The 16,185-nt window shown below is 28.5% G+C and overlaps 3 protein-coding genes across 3 annotated transcripts; 2 read left to right on the top strand and 1 right to left on the bottom strand.

The window, feature by feature from the left end:
• Positions 1–3,365: 3,365 nt before the first annotated feature.
• On the bottom strand, positions 3,366–6,075 carry LOC114195781 (glyceraldehyde-3-phosphate dehydrogenase, cytosolic). Its single transcript, XM_028086252.2, has 12 exons — positions 5,861–6,075; positions 5,723–5,755; positions 5,506–5,606; positions 5,296–5,411; positions 5,062–5,161; positions 4,790–4,936; positions 4,632–4,692; positions 4,440–4,537; positions 4,180–4,322; positions 3,990–4,073; positions 3,755–3,844; positions 3,366–3,643 (listed from the first exon to the last, which is right to left on the bottom strand). The coding sequence occupies exons 1-12, from the start codon at positions 5,862–5,864 to the stop codon at positions 3,598–3,600; spliced, it is 1,023 nt and encodes a 340-aa protein (XP_027942053.1). The 5' UTR covers positions 5,865–6,075; the 3' UTR covers positions 3,366–3,597.
• A 3,909-nt stretch (positions 6,076–9,984) lies between these two features.
• LOC114162964 (uncharacterized) lies at positions 9,985–11,708 on the top strand. The gene is made up of 3 exons (XM_028046988.2): positions 9,985–10,196; positions 10,441–10,529; positions 11,352–11,708. The coding sequence occupies exons 1-3, from the start codon at positions 10,167–10,169 to the stop codon at positions 11,500–11,502; spliced, it is 270 nt and encodes an 89-aa protein (XP_027902789.1). The 5' UTR covers positions 9,985–10,166; the 3' UTR covers positions 11,503–11,708.
• A 751-nt stretch (positions 11,709–12,459) lies between these two features.
• Positions 12,460–14,500, top strand: MAD2 (DNA-binding HORMA family protein). Its single transcript, XM_028065342.2, has 7 exons — positions 12,460–12,721; positions 12,823–12,838; positions 12,947–13,077; positions 13,340–13,460; positions 13,806–13,909; positions 14,005–14,126; positions 14,221–14,500. Exons 1-7 carry the CDS (start codon positions 12,649–12,651, stop codon positions 14,275–14,277), a joined length of 624 nt encoding a protein of 207 aa, XP_027921143.1. The 5' UTR covers positions 12,460–12,648; the 3' UTR covers positions 14,278–14,500.
• The last annotated feature ends 1,685 nt before the right edge of the window (positions 14,501–16,185 follow it).

Raw genomic sequence — 16,185 nt, 5'->3', positions numbered from 1 at the left:
ATCACACATGTTCACCCTTCCAACACTTGTCCTTTGCAGTTTCAAGAATATAAAAAAGCTGTATTGGATAAAAACTGATACCAAACCTCCAATTTAATTGGGAGGGTTTCAATTTTATAAACTATTTTTTGTGTATTTTCATTTGAGTATGTTATACAGGCTACATATATTCATATTTTATTTGTCCTAATTTATTTTCGTACAATATTTTTAAATAATTAATAAAAAATTAGCTTAAATTTATGTTTTTTAGTCAAATTACTTGGCCATTAGACAATAGATCTTCAGAATAAGTTTTGAAAAAATTGCAGTTGCTGTCTAAAAAAGTAACTCACCTTTTTTTTTTCTCTTTTGGGTATAAACAGTAAAATGTGGGAAATGTTTGAATCTCAAGATAGTTTACATGTATTTGAGGAATTTTTTGGAATCCAATATATAACCGAAACAAAGTTTCACAGATAAATAATCTATAATAACGTAGAGAGGATTTTTTTTTTTATCCACGTCTCAAAATTTTAATTTTATCCTTTAAAATATAATTATTTATTAAATTTTTGAAAATTGATCGTTATTTTTACAAGTTTTGTATAAAATCGTCTATGTCTCCTTCTTTTCTTTTTTTTTATTTATCGACAGTTATTCTCTTATCTTTTTTGATATATTCTATTTTATTTTTAATAAATATAATTTTATTTTATATATTAACTTAATAATATTATAATATCATCACCTACAAATATAATATCATGTATATATAAAAAATACATATACAGAGGTACTATCGCGTCTGTGTTTACGCTAATAGTTTTCTAAGAGGATTGAAAAGTGATTTATTTAACAATAACACTAAGGTACACACGTGTATTGTTGGTGTATACGTATTTTTTAAATATACGTGATATTATCTTAGTAGGTAATGATAATATAATATTATTAAGTTAATATATAAAATATATAAAATAAAATTATATTTATTAAAAATAAAGTAAAATATATCAAAAAGATGAGAGAATAATTATTGATAAATAGAAAAAATAGAAGAACAAATATACATGATTTTATAAAAAACCAATAAATAAAAATAACGGTTAATTTTCAAAAATTTAATAAATAATTATATTTTAAAAATAAAATTTATATTTTGAAATGTAGACACAAAAATTATTTTTATATATTATTATAAATATTTAGGTAAAACATAAAATAAAAATGAAAAAGTAAATAAATTTATGGCACATTAAATAGTTATGAATAATCCTATTTGGACAGCATGGACACCTTCATTCATCTCTTTTCACGTGGAATGTGACTCTGGCGAAGGAATCGATGAACACTGTGGGGCTTCACCCATCTTACAGGTCTCTGTTTATGCATCTCTTGTGATAAATCTGCATCATGAAATCACTGTACCTGTTCTTTTATATATATATATATATATATATATATATATATATATATATATATATATATATATATATATATATATATATATATATATATATATACACTTTTTGAGAGAGAGAAAAGAGTCCTGCTACATCAATGATTCAGTTGTAAATATAAAGGTTTATCAAATTTAATGGTTTTATTTAGGTTTACATGTATATATTGTTATTAAAAAATATTAAATGTTAGTTGTTAAGATTTTGAATAATTCTTTCCCCAAACATACTAGTGAACTGATAACTATAAAGTTTGATAACTATAAAGTTAAAAAAATTATTAAATAAAAATAATCCACGTATTTTTTATATCAAATGAATTTTAATCGACACAAAATATTGTGAAAATTTATTTCCAAACATGTCTATCTGGCTAGCTTTATCTTTAGTCAAATGAGACGAGGAACATGCATGTGCCACCGACAAATATGATAATATAAATACACCAACAACTCTCAGAAACAAATTACATAAGACAAAAAAATCTGGCTTGGTAATACAAAAAGATTGAACTAAATTAACATAATTTGCTTCATACATTTCTGACTCTATTCGCTTAAATATATTGATGATAATTTCTTTTGATTCAAACCTACCCAACTTTTTAATCGGACAAAAGAAACTATTTTTTTGTATTTTAGTTTTACGATCTTACTTTTAGTAAATAAACGAATTGAATTTTATTACTTGTTATTCTTTTGGCTGAGCCAAGCCACTATAGTTTAAAATTTTGCAATTTACATTCATGCAAATAAAAAAGTATTTTCTTCACAAATATTAATTAAGGCGACTAAGTTATCTTGCCCAAATTAATACAATTAATATAAATTAAATCTCATGGTGATAACTGAAACAGGTAAGCAACAAGGGGCAGAAGGTGTGAAACAAACTTCTACCGACCGAATGATTGCTAAGAACATTTGGATGTGATCAATAAAATTATTTATAAATAAAAAAAAATTCTAATATAAATAAATTACTTATATATAAAGAGGTATTTATAATATAAGAAAGAAAAGACAGGTGTGTGAATAGTTCTTCTTAATTTTAATTACCTTTATGTGGAATTTATATTAATATAATAACATTATTTTTAAGTACTTTAAAATAACTTCCAAAATCACACCAAACAAACAAATAAAGTTGATAAAGTCGTTTTCTAAAAATATAAATATCACAAAAAAAAACTACAGCATTGTGGTTTTAGATTTTTTTTTAGTGTGGTTTTAGATTTTTTCTTTTTTCTTTTTAGTGTTTTATGCGTATAAAGTACTCTTCTCTGTTTTTATTTCATCTTATACTTCGAAGAAATCTAACAAAACTTTTTTATTAGTTTAACATTACATTACCATCTTTCTCTATATATATTATTAATTCTCATTAGTCATTTAACAACCATTTAAGAAAACAAACAAAAACGTTTTATCGTTTTCAGATCGTGTGACTTTCTGTAACATGGTTTAGTTTGCTCTACAATGATACTTTTTTTAGAAGAATTTTCGACAAGAAATAAAATAAAACTATATCTTTTTAAATGAATAGATAAAAATGTTTGTTAGGCATGCATTTTAAATTTCACCAAGAATGATTAAGTAGGAAATATGAAGTTAGGGAAAAATTCCAATCACAACAAAAATGTTCATTCGACCATTGTTTTTACCTTTTCCTCTGTGTCCATAATATTAGGTGTGAATTTTCTTTTTTATTTGAATATACAAAACCAAGCATTATAGCTTTCATGATGTTGGGCTTGGGCCCTTACCGATGATCAAAAAAAGGGCTAAATTAAAAATTATAACAAATCACCTAAAAATTAATAAATCAGTAATCGGCATTTAACTATTACTTGGTTTTCCACAAAAATAACGAAAATGTGTATGCCTAAGGTTAACAATAGAAAATGTAACGAAAACAAAAGAGACATGGAAAACAAAATGTTGCTTTGTGTCATAGATGATTATGATGACGAAACAGAGGAGTGAACCATTCATTACAACAATAGGAAAAAAACCCTAACTTCAAAAATGTAAATACAAATTGTAGTCACTGTATTACAATGATACTACTCACAGCAACACAAGTGTTCTTATTCCGAATTCACACTAAAACTCGATTAAAATGTAGAACGTTGTAGCAGCGATGATATCCTCAACTCTTATGCCACGGATGCAATGTGAACAATCAAATCAATCACACGGGTACTGAAAAAAAAAAAAAAAACATTGTCCTCGTTACACAGGATTTAGATTAAAAATAAAACATGTTTCCTCGTACTTGTGTTTCAGAGGATTGTCATGGTGTAGAACCATTACCTGTAACCCCATTCGTTGTCATACCACGAAACAAGCTTTACAAAGTTTTCATTCAAAGAAATTCCGGCCTTGGCGTCAAATATGCTAGACCTGTAAATGAAATTAACATTCAACAATCCACATAGTAAGTAATTAGATTCAGACAACAAAAACGGATCATCATGTTTATTATCATCTTTCCAACAACTAAGATTGTCAGAGAAGTAAGCAACATTGCTTCAGAACACAACTTCACCTGCTGTCACCAACGAAATCAGTAGACACAACATCGTCTTCCGTGTAACCCAAAATACCCTTCAATTTGCCCTCTGATTCCTCCCTGGATTTTAAACACAAACGGTTGATGTCAGTAGCAACAAAAAAAAAAAAAAAAAAAACATGATTCAAATCAAATGAAAAAAGTTCTTCAAAACCTTAAAACTTACTTGATAGCAGCCTTGATTTGCTCGTAGGTTGCTGCCTTCTCTAATCTCACAGTGAGGTCAACAACTGAAACATCAACAGTGGGGACTCGGAAGGACATTCCAGTGAGTTTTCCATTCAGGGCTGGAAGAACTTTTCCTACAGCCTGTTTATCCCAAATTCATCATTCGACAAAGAAAAAGCTTAGGAACAATAAAATTAGCATCATCCAACTAAAGGAGTAACATAAATCATTCTAGGTATATATAATGAAAATTGATACCTTGGCAGCACCAGTGCTGCTGGGAATAATATTGAAGGAAGCAGCTCTTCCACCCCTCCAATCCTTGCTTGATGGACCATCAACAGTCTTCTGAGTAGCTGATTCATCACAAAAAGCACATAACAATGAACATCATCGTCATCTTACAATGAACAAGAACATGGATTAATTCAACAGAGGCTATTGTCGGACCTGTGATGGCGTGAACAGTGGTCATGAGACCCTCAACAATTCCGAATCGGTCATTGATGACCTATGCAAGATCAAAATCAATAATTAACAAACACGCACTTAAAAATACAGAGAGAAGCACCATGAATTATATCATCACAAAGGTATCAAACAAAAACCTTGGCGAGGGGAGCAAGGCAATTGGTAGTGCAGCTAGCGTTGGAAACAATGTCAAGCTCTGGTTTGTATTCTTTCTCGTTAACACCAACAACAAACATAGGTGCATCTTTGCTTGGGGCAGAAATCACAACCTTCTTCGCACCACCCTGAGAAAAACCAAACCCCAAATCACACTCATTTCAAACTACTCAATAGTATTCAGGATAAAATAAAAAGATCTAAAAATCAGATAACAACAGAAATTTTTTTGGGATCAGAAATCATAGTGAACCTTCAAGTGAGCAGCAGCCTTGTCCTTGTCGGTGAATACACCAGTTGACTCGACAACATAGTCAGCACCAGCCTCACCCCATGGAATGTCCTCGGGGTTCCTGGGGCAACAACAACATCAAATAATCAGACAAAAATTAAAAATAAAATAAAATAAACAAATCTTTGAGTCCTAGTAATTTACAACAACAAATCAATGATTTAATTAAACACAAAACTAAAAGCATGAGTTTACCTGATGCCAAAAACTGTCACAGACTTCTCACCAAAGAGAAGGGTCTTAGAGTCCTTCACCTTGACATCGAAATGCTTCCATTGGCCATGAACAGTGTCATACTTGAACATATATGTCTGAAAAATTAAACAACACAAATTCTTAGCAAAAGCTACTACTCTCATGTACAGTATTGTGATATTCTCACTCTAAAAAAGACTATAGATTTACCATGTAATCAGTGGTGATGAAAGGATCGTTGATTGCAACGAGTTCAACATCGTTTCTTTGAAGGGCAACCCTGGCCACCAAACGGCCAATCCTTCCGAATCCTACATGAAATGAATCCATATACTTTAGTTTATATATTAGAAAAAAAAAAACATCCAAGTACAAAAAAAAAAAAAAAAAAACAAGACCAAAAGTCACACGAAAGAAAACCAATTACCGTTGATACCGATCCTAATCTTCTTGTCTGATGCTGCTCAATAGAAGAACAAAAAACAAAAAGAGCATTAAAAACAGAGTGTTAAAGAAAAGATACAAGAAGCTGAGAAAGAACGAAGAAGAATAGAACAGTGGTTACCCATGAGAGTGTTTGAGTTGGAATGAGATTTGAAAGAGATAGAAAGTAATTAGAGAGTGGTTTGGTGAAGAAAAAGAAGGGTTAAGGAGAGGTATTTAAAGGAGGGTTTATGTCTGAAGAAGCGGTGAGTCACGTGATGATCACGTGAGAACCGTGACCGTTCTGCTTGGAGAAAAAGAAAAGAAAAAGCGGTAGTTTGGAGCCGCTGATTTAGTTGCATTGGAAAATGAAAACCAAGGGTTGCCCCTGGTTCAACGTTGGTTACCATCTAGAAATAAAGACACTTGGCTGCATCATTTTGGTTTTGGACCTTCCTAATAATCATTGCTTTAATCAAAAATTAAACTAAGATATGTATTAAGTAATGTACATATGTATAAAATTTTTAGTATATGTATTAAGTAACTAATTTAATTTCTTCTAAAAAGGAGAAGTTCACATTAAACTACAAATATGTCAACTTTATGTGGTAGATTTTGAAAATTTAAAATTTAATAGTAAAACTTAAGATATAGAAAATTCAATGGTAAAGTTTACGAAAATTGGAAGTTTAATTTCATTCATCATCATATCGTTAATTATTTGAAAATCAGTCATCATAAATGTAAAAGGTGAATAATCTTAAAATTCATATGGTAACGTTTATTAAATTCAGAAATTATGTAAAAGTAAAAAGAAAAAGTAATGGTAAAGTATGTAACTAAGTCTATTTCATCTGTTGAAATTACAAAATTCTTTAATGCTTTTATTAAATATTTAATGTTTTTTTTTTAAATGAAAGTGTGTCTGCTGTTTAACACTTTATATGTTTTTTAATTATGTTTGGTAGCTGTTGCCGGAATTATAAACTGGAATTAAAGAATATTCGGGGTTTGAGCTGTTTTTATGCCGAGACTTGTCAAGTTTCGAATGGTGTTAAATAAGGTTTTTCTTTTTAACACCTATGTTTTACAATTCAAACCTTCATTAACATTATGAATCATATTCATTTAAAACTGCAGTTAATTCTATTTGCTGTCAAATACATTCCTATAAGAGGTGTGAAAGTGGTATTCAAATATTTAATATTTATAATTACCCGTAAATTTTAAGAGATAAATATTCCATGATAAATAAATATAGGGTAATGGAGAAAATAGTAAAGAGTGTTTTAAAATAGACAGTGCAGTTTCTAGATTGTTCTATGACATTATCAATGACATGCATAAAGAAAAACAATATTTTATTTCACAAAAATTCAAGAGACTGACATAATCAATGTATTTGGTGAGACCACATTTGTATCGTCAACTAAAACTTCAGAGGAAGTTACCATTTTTTTACTAAATTTAACTTCAACATTTTAAAATTGTAGTATTAGATTTTAATATTTTAAAGGAAGGTTTATAAATTATAAAACAATGTCTTGCAATTTAAACCGTAATTAACATTATGAATAAAGATAAATTAAATTGAAATATATTACAATCAGATTCGAAAATATTTAATGAAATTTAAGCTTATTTTAATGTTTTAAGGAGGTTGATGGAGGAATGGGGTGAAACAGTGGATTAGACAATGAAATAAAAACGTTATATCGGAAATATTTTTAATCAGTTTACAATTTATACACTAAAAAATGTTCTTCTAGTATAGTTTGATTTCTTCCGATAATGTAGCATCATAATTATATATATATATATATATATATATATATATATATATATATATATATATACTGAAATTTAAAATAACTAATTATCAAAGAGCTTAATTATCATTGTTTTTTCTTTGGTTTAATTAGTTGTATGATACTCAACTTCATTTAGATGTGTCAGTTTGATACTCGCTTTTAAAAATGTGTCAATTGAATAATAATTTTTGAAAAAATGTCTCAATTATGTCTTCTTCAGCAAAACATTATTAATACGGTTAACAGTATTGATATTTAAAATGACTTATAAAATTAAATATTAATATTTATATCAAAATTTAGTGGTAAAAGTCATTAATTAAGTTAATGATTTTAGTAATTTTTGTCTAAAAAGAACCTGATTAAGACATTTTTTCAAAAGTTGAGACTAGATTGACACATCTTTACACACGAATACCAAACTGATACATCTGAACCAAAGTGGATACTATCCCACAAATTAAACCTTATTCTTTCAATTATCATTCACTTGTTTGGTTGACTTGTTTCCATTAATTCTATTATATTCACCTATTTGATGTCATGTGTTATGTATTGAAATGGTGAAGCTTGAGCGTGATGCTTGACATCAGTGTTCATGTTCTGTGAATCAATTATCATATGCTGCAATTATGAATGTCTTCTAATTCTTTTATTGTCACATACTAAGAGGGCATGGAACATGAACTCACAGCTCAAACACCAACTTTAATTTGAAACGTTGTGACAAAGAGGAACATAAAACACAAATTAAGGAATTTTGGTCAACAAATACAATTTTCTAGGTTTATTATACAGTAGGAAGCAAAGTCAAACAAGGATCTATTCCTTCATAACAATTTTCCATTTTAGATTTCTCAATATTTGACAACTGTGTTGTGACTAAAACTACTATGTGAATTATGCTATGGGTTATTTCTACATTCATACCTACACAGGGTTCGAATTTAAAACATCCAGAAACTTCCAGAAAGTCGAAATCAAAGGATAATTTGGTTTTGAATTCAAAACAGAACTAATTAAACATGAAAGTCGTCATAGGTGGTTCCGAAATGTTACACTTAAAGAAATATGTCTCGGGATTAATTTTTTTTTTAATAATTCATTTAGATTTAAAAAAACAAAGAGAAAACAAAGAGAAAACAAAGTAGTTATACCAAATTGGCGTCGCCCAGATTCGAACCGGATATCTTCGGTGTGTAAAACTGACGTGATAACCAACTACACCACGACACCACCCTTAATTAATTGATTACTTAATTAAAATTTAATTATATAATAAATAAATTTAGCCGTTTTCATTTTTTTACAGAGCATTGTATTTTCCACTGGTACATGCAAACTCAGTTTTCATTTAACTGTTTTCGTAAAAGGATTATTATGCAATTTTAGTCTCAAATATTAAAATAAAAACGTGAGATTAGTTTCTATACAATTTCAGTGTAAAAGTATTTATATTATCAATTAATTAAAAATTATGATAAGTATGATTTTATAGCAGTTATTGCAAAAATTAAAATTTATTACAATGATAATAATTTGTTCTTGCCTGATAACATAAAATATATTTTATATGACAATAAAAAATTTTCTTTTCTTTAAGACAATAAAAATATTTCTTTTGTAATAAATACTTGAATATAATGTTTTGTTAGCATATTGTTTTGCTCCCCTTATTTTGAATTAAAAATATCTTATCTTTTTTTTTAATTGTAATTTTAATAAAACTTTTGTCTATAACATACGTAAATTTGATAAAAAAAAGTTACATTTTTCAGAATAAGAAATAAAAATATCTCCATTTTAAGATAAATCATAAAAATTACGATGGAAGAATGAACAAAACCATATTTAATTCTCTAGTAAAACAAATATTGAAAACATTTTGATCACGCCAGTTAACAAAATATTTTAAAAATACACGGCCTGATATCTTTCACAGCTTGTTCATGGTCATACACATAGACAAGGTGTTCAAGTACGATTCTTCCACCTTATTACATGCATATTTAGAATGCTCTACTTTTTATTTAAAAAAGAAAAAAAAAATGTATTCTTCAAAGAAAGTTCCATCTTGGCCAATGCAACTAAAATGAAACAAGATTTGAAAATAGAAAATAAAAATTAGAACAGTGATATTTTGACTACTAAATTTTGACAATTTTCTTTTATAACATTAACATAAAATGACATTTTTTAAGTGATTTTTTATTTTTTTATTTTTTCATTCTCAATATTTTAAAACTAACTCATAATATTTCAAAAGAAATCAGTCAAAAATTTAATAGTTAAAAAATTATTTTAAAAAAATAATATTCAAAAAAAGGAAGGGTCCAAATTGAACCAAGAAAGTAGCAACCCAACCGTTCATTCACTTACAATTCAAGAAAAACAAACAATTTAAAGAGTCGGTGTTGACCAATTCTTTTGAATTTGGTAGCCAAATTCATAGGGTTCTTGCATCGACCATAAAAAGGCCATGATTTTCGCATCGCATTCACACATATAAACGTGTTGCCACATTCAGTTTTGCTCCGCATCCTTCTTCTTCTACTTTCCTTCGAAGCGGAGCCTGTTTCTTGTTTGTTTCTCTCTCCGTTCAAATTTCTCTTTTCTGCAACTTCTCTTCTCACCATGGCCGCCAACAGATGGTTGAAACCTGAGGTTCTTTTCTGTTCCCAAACGTACATGTTTTTTCTTTTTTTGTATATATTCTTGTATCGCATTTAGAGTTTTTGTTCCTTAACATGAACTAAGGAAATAATTTTCTTAATTCCGAAGGAATGAATAATATATATATTAAAGTTGGTTAAACTGGTGCATGCATTTTTTGAACATTGATGATGTACGTGTGAATAATATATATAATCTTCTTTGTTTTGATTTGGTTCTTGTTACGTGTGAATAGGTATACCCACTCTTCGCTGCTGTTGGTGTAGCTGTTGGGATCTGCGGTATGCAACTTGTCAGGAATATAACCACCAATCCTGAAGTCAGGTATGGTTTCATGTTTTTGTTTGATTATAGTTTCATTTTTCATTCTTCAGGTTCAATGTTTCATTAAAGTTGTTATGCTATTACTTAGAATTCTCGTATGATTAGATAATACAGTTTATAATATTTATAATAATATATAAAAAAATTTCTTTTTGTTTACATTTTAAAATATTAGTTTTATATTTTAAAATATAATTATTCATTAAATTTTTTAAAATTAACATTTATTTTTAAATTTTTTTATAAAATTGTCTATTTTTCCTTCTTTTCTTCTTCTTTATCTATTCACGATTATTCTTTCATACTGAAATATTTCACTTTATTTTTAATAAATGTAATTTTATTTTATATATTAACTTTATAACATTACAATATCATCACCTACTAATATAATGTCAGACGTCTATATTTATATAATATAATTGAGTATAAATCTCACTTTATAAATTAATTTTGTAGAATTAAATTAAAATATATTTCTTAATATAATATCATAATAGTTCTTGAAATTTATTTCGGTGAAATTTTTATTTTGTAAACATATAATTCATCCGTTATCTCAAATCATTGTAGAATAATTTAGTCTTTAAATTAGATTAAAAGTTGAATTCTTAATATATTTATAATTAGAAAAATTAACTCTTGACAAAAAAAATTTTGAAAAATTTAATAAAGTTTCTAAAAATATAATTAAAACAAATTAAATTTTTATTTTTGAATTAAAATAAAATAATAAAATAATTTTTTTTAACCTATCATAACTCTTAGAATTATTTGTTGTGGTGTGTGTTGTTGAATTTGGTTATGGTTTGATGATTTCAGGGTGACCAAGAGCAACAGAGCTGCAGGAGTTCTTGATAACTTTGAGGAGGGAGAGAAATATTCACAACATGGTCTGAGGAAGTATGTTCGTGGGAGGACCCCTCAGATCATGCCATCTGTCAACAACTTCTTCTCTGACCCATCAAACTAAAAAAATCAGATGCCAAATTTTCCGTTTCAATTTCGATATTCGTTTCAGTGATATCAATTTTTGGCTTTTTGGGAATCGAGATGTAGGAGACAACACAACCAGATCTTTCATTTTTCTACCAACATTTACTACGATTGTGTAATTTGTTAACGGATGACATGTTCAATTTAACCTAATAGTAATAAAATCCTATTATTTACGTATTAGCAATTATCTTCATCAGTTTTCTTCAATTTTCATGCGCTGTTGTTAGTCCAATTTAAACAATTTAGGTAGTTAAGTTTAACGTTAATAAAGGTTATAATTAAAGTACTGATATAATAAATTAGGGGTCTAATTTTTAAGTAACTGTTTGGAACGTGACAAAGAGCATAAATTATATGAAAAGTTTGATGAGTAATAAAAACCAAAAGAACTTGAAAGAAAAAATATGCATAAAAATAGAGATAGGTGAATCTTTATTTCTTTTGCTAAAACATTAATAAATGCGCATCATGAATTATTAATATTTATGCATATTTTAATTAGTTATTTAAGTTTCTCGATGTAAGAAAAAAATTGTAGAAAAGCAAATACTAGTAACTTAAGAGTATTTAAAAAAAAACTAAACTTATCCAAATACATAAAATTACATTTTTTTATGAATTTGTAATGTGTTTTATATTATATTATACTAATAAATTTTAATTTTGTTTATCTTTTCAACATTAATTGACAAGATCCTGAAATAAAATCTATAAAATAAAATATTAGTATCACGAGAACACACGTGTAACACAGACGCACACGTAGACTTGCACTCAAAATTAATGGGATGGGGAATCTGAAAAGGCGATTCCTTTAACATGACCGTTAAATTGGAAATTTTAAACAATATTGACGTTGCCACCATGGATCCAGAAAGGCCCAATAACAAGCCACTACCAAAAAAAAAAGAAACTAGCCGTTATGGCGCTTCCCCGTCAAGTTTCTTTTCCACTTCCAATCCCTAATTTATTGCCATCATTTTCCCCTTTCCAAACCAGTAGTCACTACGCTCACCAGATAAAATCGTTCTCATTTTTCTTCTCTACGCAATCAAGTGATCCCAAAGTCTAAACCTTAAACGTTTTTTCTTTGTTGGAAAGTAGACACCGAACAAAGGGAATGGCTGCAAGAACAGTTGCCAAAGACATAATCACTCTTCGTGGTTCCGCAGCAATCGTTAGCGAGTTCTTCGGTATTCCCTTCTCTCTGATTCTTTTGGTGCATATTTAGTGTATTTTGGAATGGATAAACTGAAGTCTGAGTTATTTGTTGGTTTTTTTTTTTTCCAATCAGGATATGCTGCCAACAGGTTTGATCCTTCTCTCCTGCAATTTTTTTTTTGTCTTTGTTTTTCACATTTGAATTCATGCGAGTGGCTTGAAGTTTTGTGATGTTTTTAACATGGGGATTTGATCAGCATTCTTTACAATCGTGGAGTTTATCCGGAAGAAAGCTTTGTGAAGGTGAAGAAATATGGGCTCCCCATGTTGCTCACTGAAGATGAGGGTGTCAAATCCTTTATAACCAATCTAACTGCTCAGCTCTCTGGTAACTACTGATTTTCTCCTTTCGTTGTGGTTCTCTCCGATGTGGAGATACTGAAAAAATTCATTGGTTAACTGGGGATTGTTTTTTTTTTGGATTTAATTGGTCACAGTATCAGGTGTAGCAGGGAGTCTAAAATTTTATTTTAAGAAATAGTTTGGATTTTTGAGTCACTGCTGGGGTTTACTTGTTTTCTTATAGCTTTAGTAGCAGTTCAGTTCAGTTTTGGTATTCTTATTGATCATTACTTTTGAATGTTGCAAAGAATGGCTTGAGGCTGGCAAGTTGCAGAGGGTGGTCCTTGTTATTATGAGCAAGGCCACCAGTGAAGTGCTTGAGAGGTGGAACTTCAGCATTGAGACTGACGGTGAAGTTGTTGAGAAGGGGTGGGTAACCATATAACTAAAGTGTTGTTCAGTAAATAAACTTCACATTGCTCAAAAACACTTCTGAGTAAACTGGGTTTCTCTTAAGTTAAATTTTAACTCATGTATTTGACATTTACGTTGACTCTGTCTTCCTATTTCTCTGACAACAAATGTGCCTTATTTGGCCTTAAATTCTTACTCTTTTAGTGCTTCCTGAAAAGTGCACCTATCTACACAGGGCCTAACTCTCATTCTAAATTGCTTCCTCAAAAGAATTTCCAGTGTTTTTCCTTGTGTTTAAACTTTTACTGTTTTTCCTTGTGTTTAAACTTTTACTGTTTTTCCTGCTGTTTAAACTTTCAGTGTTTCTCGAGAAAAGAGTGACAAAGAAATCATGAGAGAGATACAAGCGATTATGAGACAGATTGCTTCAAGTATCACCTATTTACCTTGCCTGGACGAACCTTGTAGGACCACATGCATCTCGTTCTGCTTTTCATCTTCTTACTATTCATTCAACGTTTCTTTTATCTCCTATCTTAGCATGGCTATCTTCTTTCAGGTGTTTTTGATGTGTTAGCGTACACTGACACCGATGTAGCAGTTCCATTCACTTGGATCGAAAGCGATCCAAAACTTATTGCAAATCCACAAATGGTGAAATTGCATTCCTTCGATACCAAGGTAAATTTAAATCCACGGTTTGGTTAATTTATTTTACTGACATACTTGATTTAATTTACATATTACTGATTTTTTTTTTTTTTTGGCCGTACAGATTCACAAGGTTGACACACTCGTATCATACAAGAATGACGAATGGGATGAACAGTAGAGGAGTCCCTATCTCTCAGGTCATGCAGTGAATTTTCTATTCACAATGTTATATGTGTGTACTACTGTGTGTGTCAACTAGTACGTAGTTTTAATCCTTCCTTCCGTATGTGACTTGTTGTGGCTGTAAGAATTGCCATCTCAAGAATTCTTCCTGTTCTTCAGAGGCTGAATTCATCAATCATTTGAGTTTTATAAGATATGAATCATTCTAGTTGTTGAAACTAAGGATCTAAAAATATTTGTTAGGATCAAAGTGTGTGTCAAAGTAATTTGTTAGGAGTAATTGTTTAGATACGAGTGAACGAAATCGTTGGGTAAATCTAATTCTAAATATGAAACCAAAGTAACTCAAGTTTGCAATAACCCGCAAATCCTTTAACTTGCGTGGTTTATTTATGTCCACAATTTTGTGGACATTTAACTGCAGTGTGTAGAAAAAGTTTTGTATGAGTATTCAAAAAGAAGAGAATGAAATGAGTTTTTATTTAAAAATGAAAATAAATTATATATAAGTTAATTTATATATAATTTATATATAAGTTAACTTATTCGAACTTACTTTAATTGTGTTTATTCAGAGAACAACAAAAGCAGTAAAATAAGCAAATAAGGTAGTTGATAACAGTAATGGAAATTTGAACATACGTAAGATAGTTTCAGAAACATATACGAAATACAGTGAAAAGACACTCCCATAGTACATAAAATAGTTAGAGGGAAAAAGATAGTTTCAAAGACACATACGAAATACAGTGAAAAAACACTAAGAGGGAAAGAAGGGAAACGTACTTTTGTTTCCTTTCTTCCACCAAAAGTATCACATTCTATAATTTCTTTCCCTCTAAGTCTATTTTATGTACTATGCGAGTGTCTGTGTGTACAAATTTCGTATGTGTTTCTGAAACTATCTTACCTATGTTCAAATTTCCATTACTGTTATCAAATTTGACAAGTAGATATAATAATATGCAGAAAGACAAAAAATTCTTTACAGCACACTATTGGATGATCAGATCTCGGCGAAGGAATCTCAATTCTATTTGTTAATATTGATTTCTTCAATATAGAAGATAATATATTTTCAATTTGTTATTATTCGTAATTATTTGAAAGGATTATTTTTCATATGTAATTTAAAAAATAATGGTATACCACTAAAATTATCACAATGATTTCAGGATTTGATATATTCAGTCTAATGATGAATCACTATAAGTAGGAAATTGATAATTAAAATTAATATTTACTGATAAATTTTGGTATTTTTTATTTATATTTTTTATCTATTGAGGAGATGTTATTGTTTTAGTGTCTCATCTGGTCTTCATATAAAATAATATTAAAGTGATAAAAATTATCGATTTACATCATAACACGTGCGTATAAGAAAACAAGAAGAAGGAAAATATGATAATCACATTCTTAGTTAACGAAAAAATTAAATAACAGAAACTCAAATTAAATACTTTAAGTGCTCAAATATTTTCATTTGGTATAAAAATTAATCTGTAATAACCCGATTTGAAAATAGAAATATCTTAAACACTGGACAAACAAAAAATAATAATAGAGAATCAATTAAAAATACAAGTGTATTAAAAATGTAATTAAGTATAAAATTTATTATTAGTTGTTATCATTGAGAGATTTTCTATAATAATAGTTTTAAATAAACTATTTTTATATGATATTAAATAAAATAATTTGCATGTTTTTAACAATTAATTATTTACTTAGTGATTAACTTTTATTTAAAATTGTATAAGTATTTAATATCTGATGGATTACTTATCATTATTTTATATTTTAGAGAAAAACTATAATAATAACTTAAAATATTCAATATATACAGTAAGATATAATATAATAATTTATAAATTTATTAATTCCCGAATTTACGATTGTG

This window comes from Vigna unguiculata, chromosome 1 (genome assembly GCF_037176805.1).
Source record: "Vigna unguiculata cultivar grain cowpea cultivar isolate G323 ecotype 2 chromosome 1, ASM3717680v1, whole genome shotgun sequence".
Classification (NCBI taxonomy): Eukaryota; Viridiplantae; Streptophyta; class Magnoliopsida; order Fabales; family Fabaceae; genus Vigna; species Vigna unguiculata.
Note: the sequence above shows the minus strand (reverse complement) of the source record. Positions and strands in the feature narration are given on the sequence as shown.

What these genes read in the sequence shown, in the direction of transcription:
- LOC114195781 (XM_028086252.2), bottom strand. An exon ending in CACTGTTCACGCCATCACAG is followed by an intron (nt 4,538 to 4,631) that starts GTCCGACAATAG and finishes GTGATGAATCAG; the next exon opens with CTACTCAGAAGACTGTTGAT. An exon ending in GACAACGAATGGGGTTACAG is followed by an intron (nt 3,644 to 3,754) that starts GTAATGGTTCTA and finishes TTTTTTTTTCAG; the next exon opens with TACCCGTGTGATTGATTTGA.
- LOC114162964 (XM_028046988.2), top strand. Translation starts at nt 10,167, where the DNA reads ATGGCCGCCAACAGATGGTTGAAACCTGAG. An exon ending in ACAGATGGTTGAAACCTGAG is followed by an intron (nt 10,197 to 10,440) that starts GTTCTTTTCTGT and finishes ACGTGTGAATAG; the next exon opens with GTATACCCACTCTTCGCTGC. An exon ending in ACCACCAATCCTGAAGTCAG is followed by an intron (nt 10,530 to 11,351) that starts GTATGGTTTCAT and finishes TGATGATTTCAG; the next exon opens with GGTGACCAAGAGCAACAGAG.
- MAD2 (XM_028065342.2), top strand. Translation starts at nt 12,649, where the DNA reads ATGGCTGCAAGAACAGTTGCCAAAGACATAATCACTCTTCGTGGTTCC. An exon ending in TCTAACTGCTCAGCTCTCTG is followed by an intron (nt 13,078 to 13,339) that starts GTAACTACTGAT and finishes AATGTTGCAAAG; the next exon opens with AATGGCTTGAGGCTGGCAAG. An exon ending in TGCATTCCTTCGATACCAAG is followed by an intron (nt 14,127 to 14,220) that starts GTAAATTTAAAT and finishes TTGGCCGTACAG; the next exon opens with ATTCACAAGGTTGACACACT.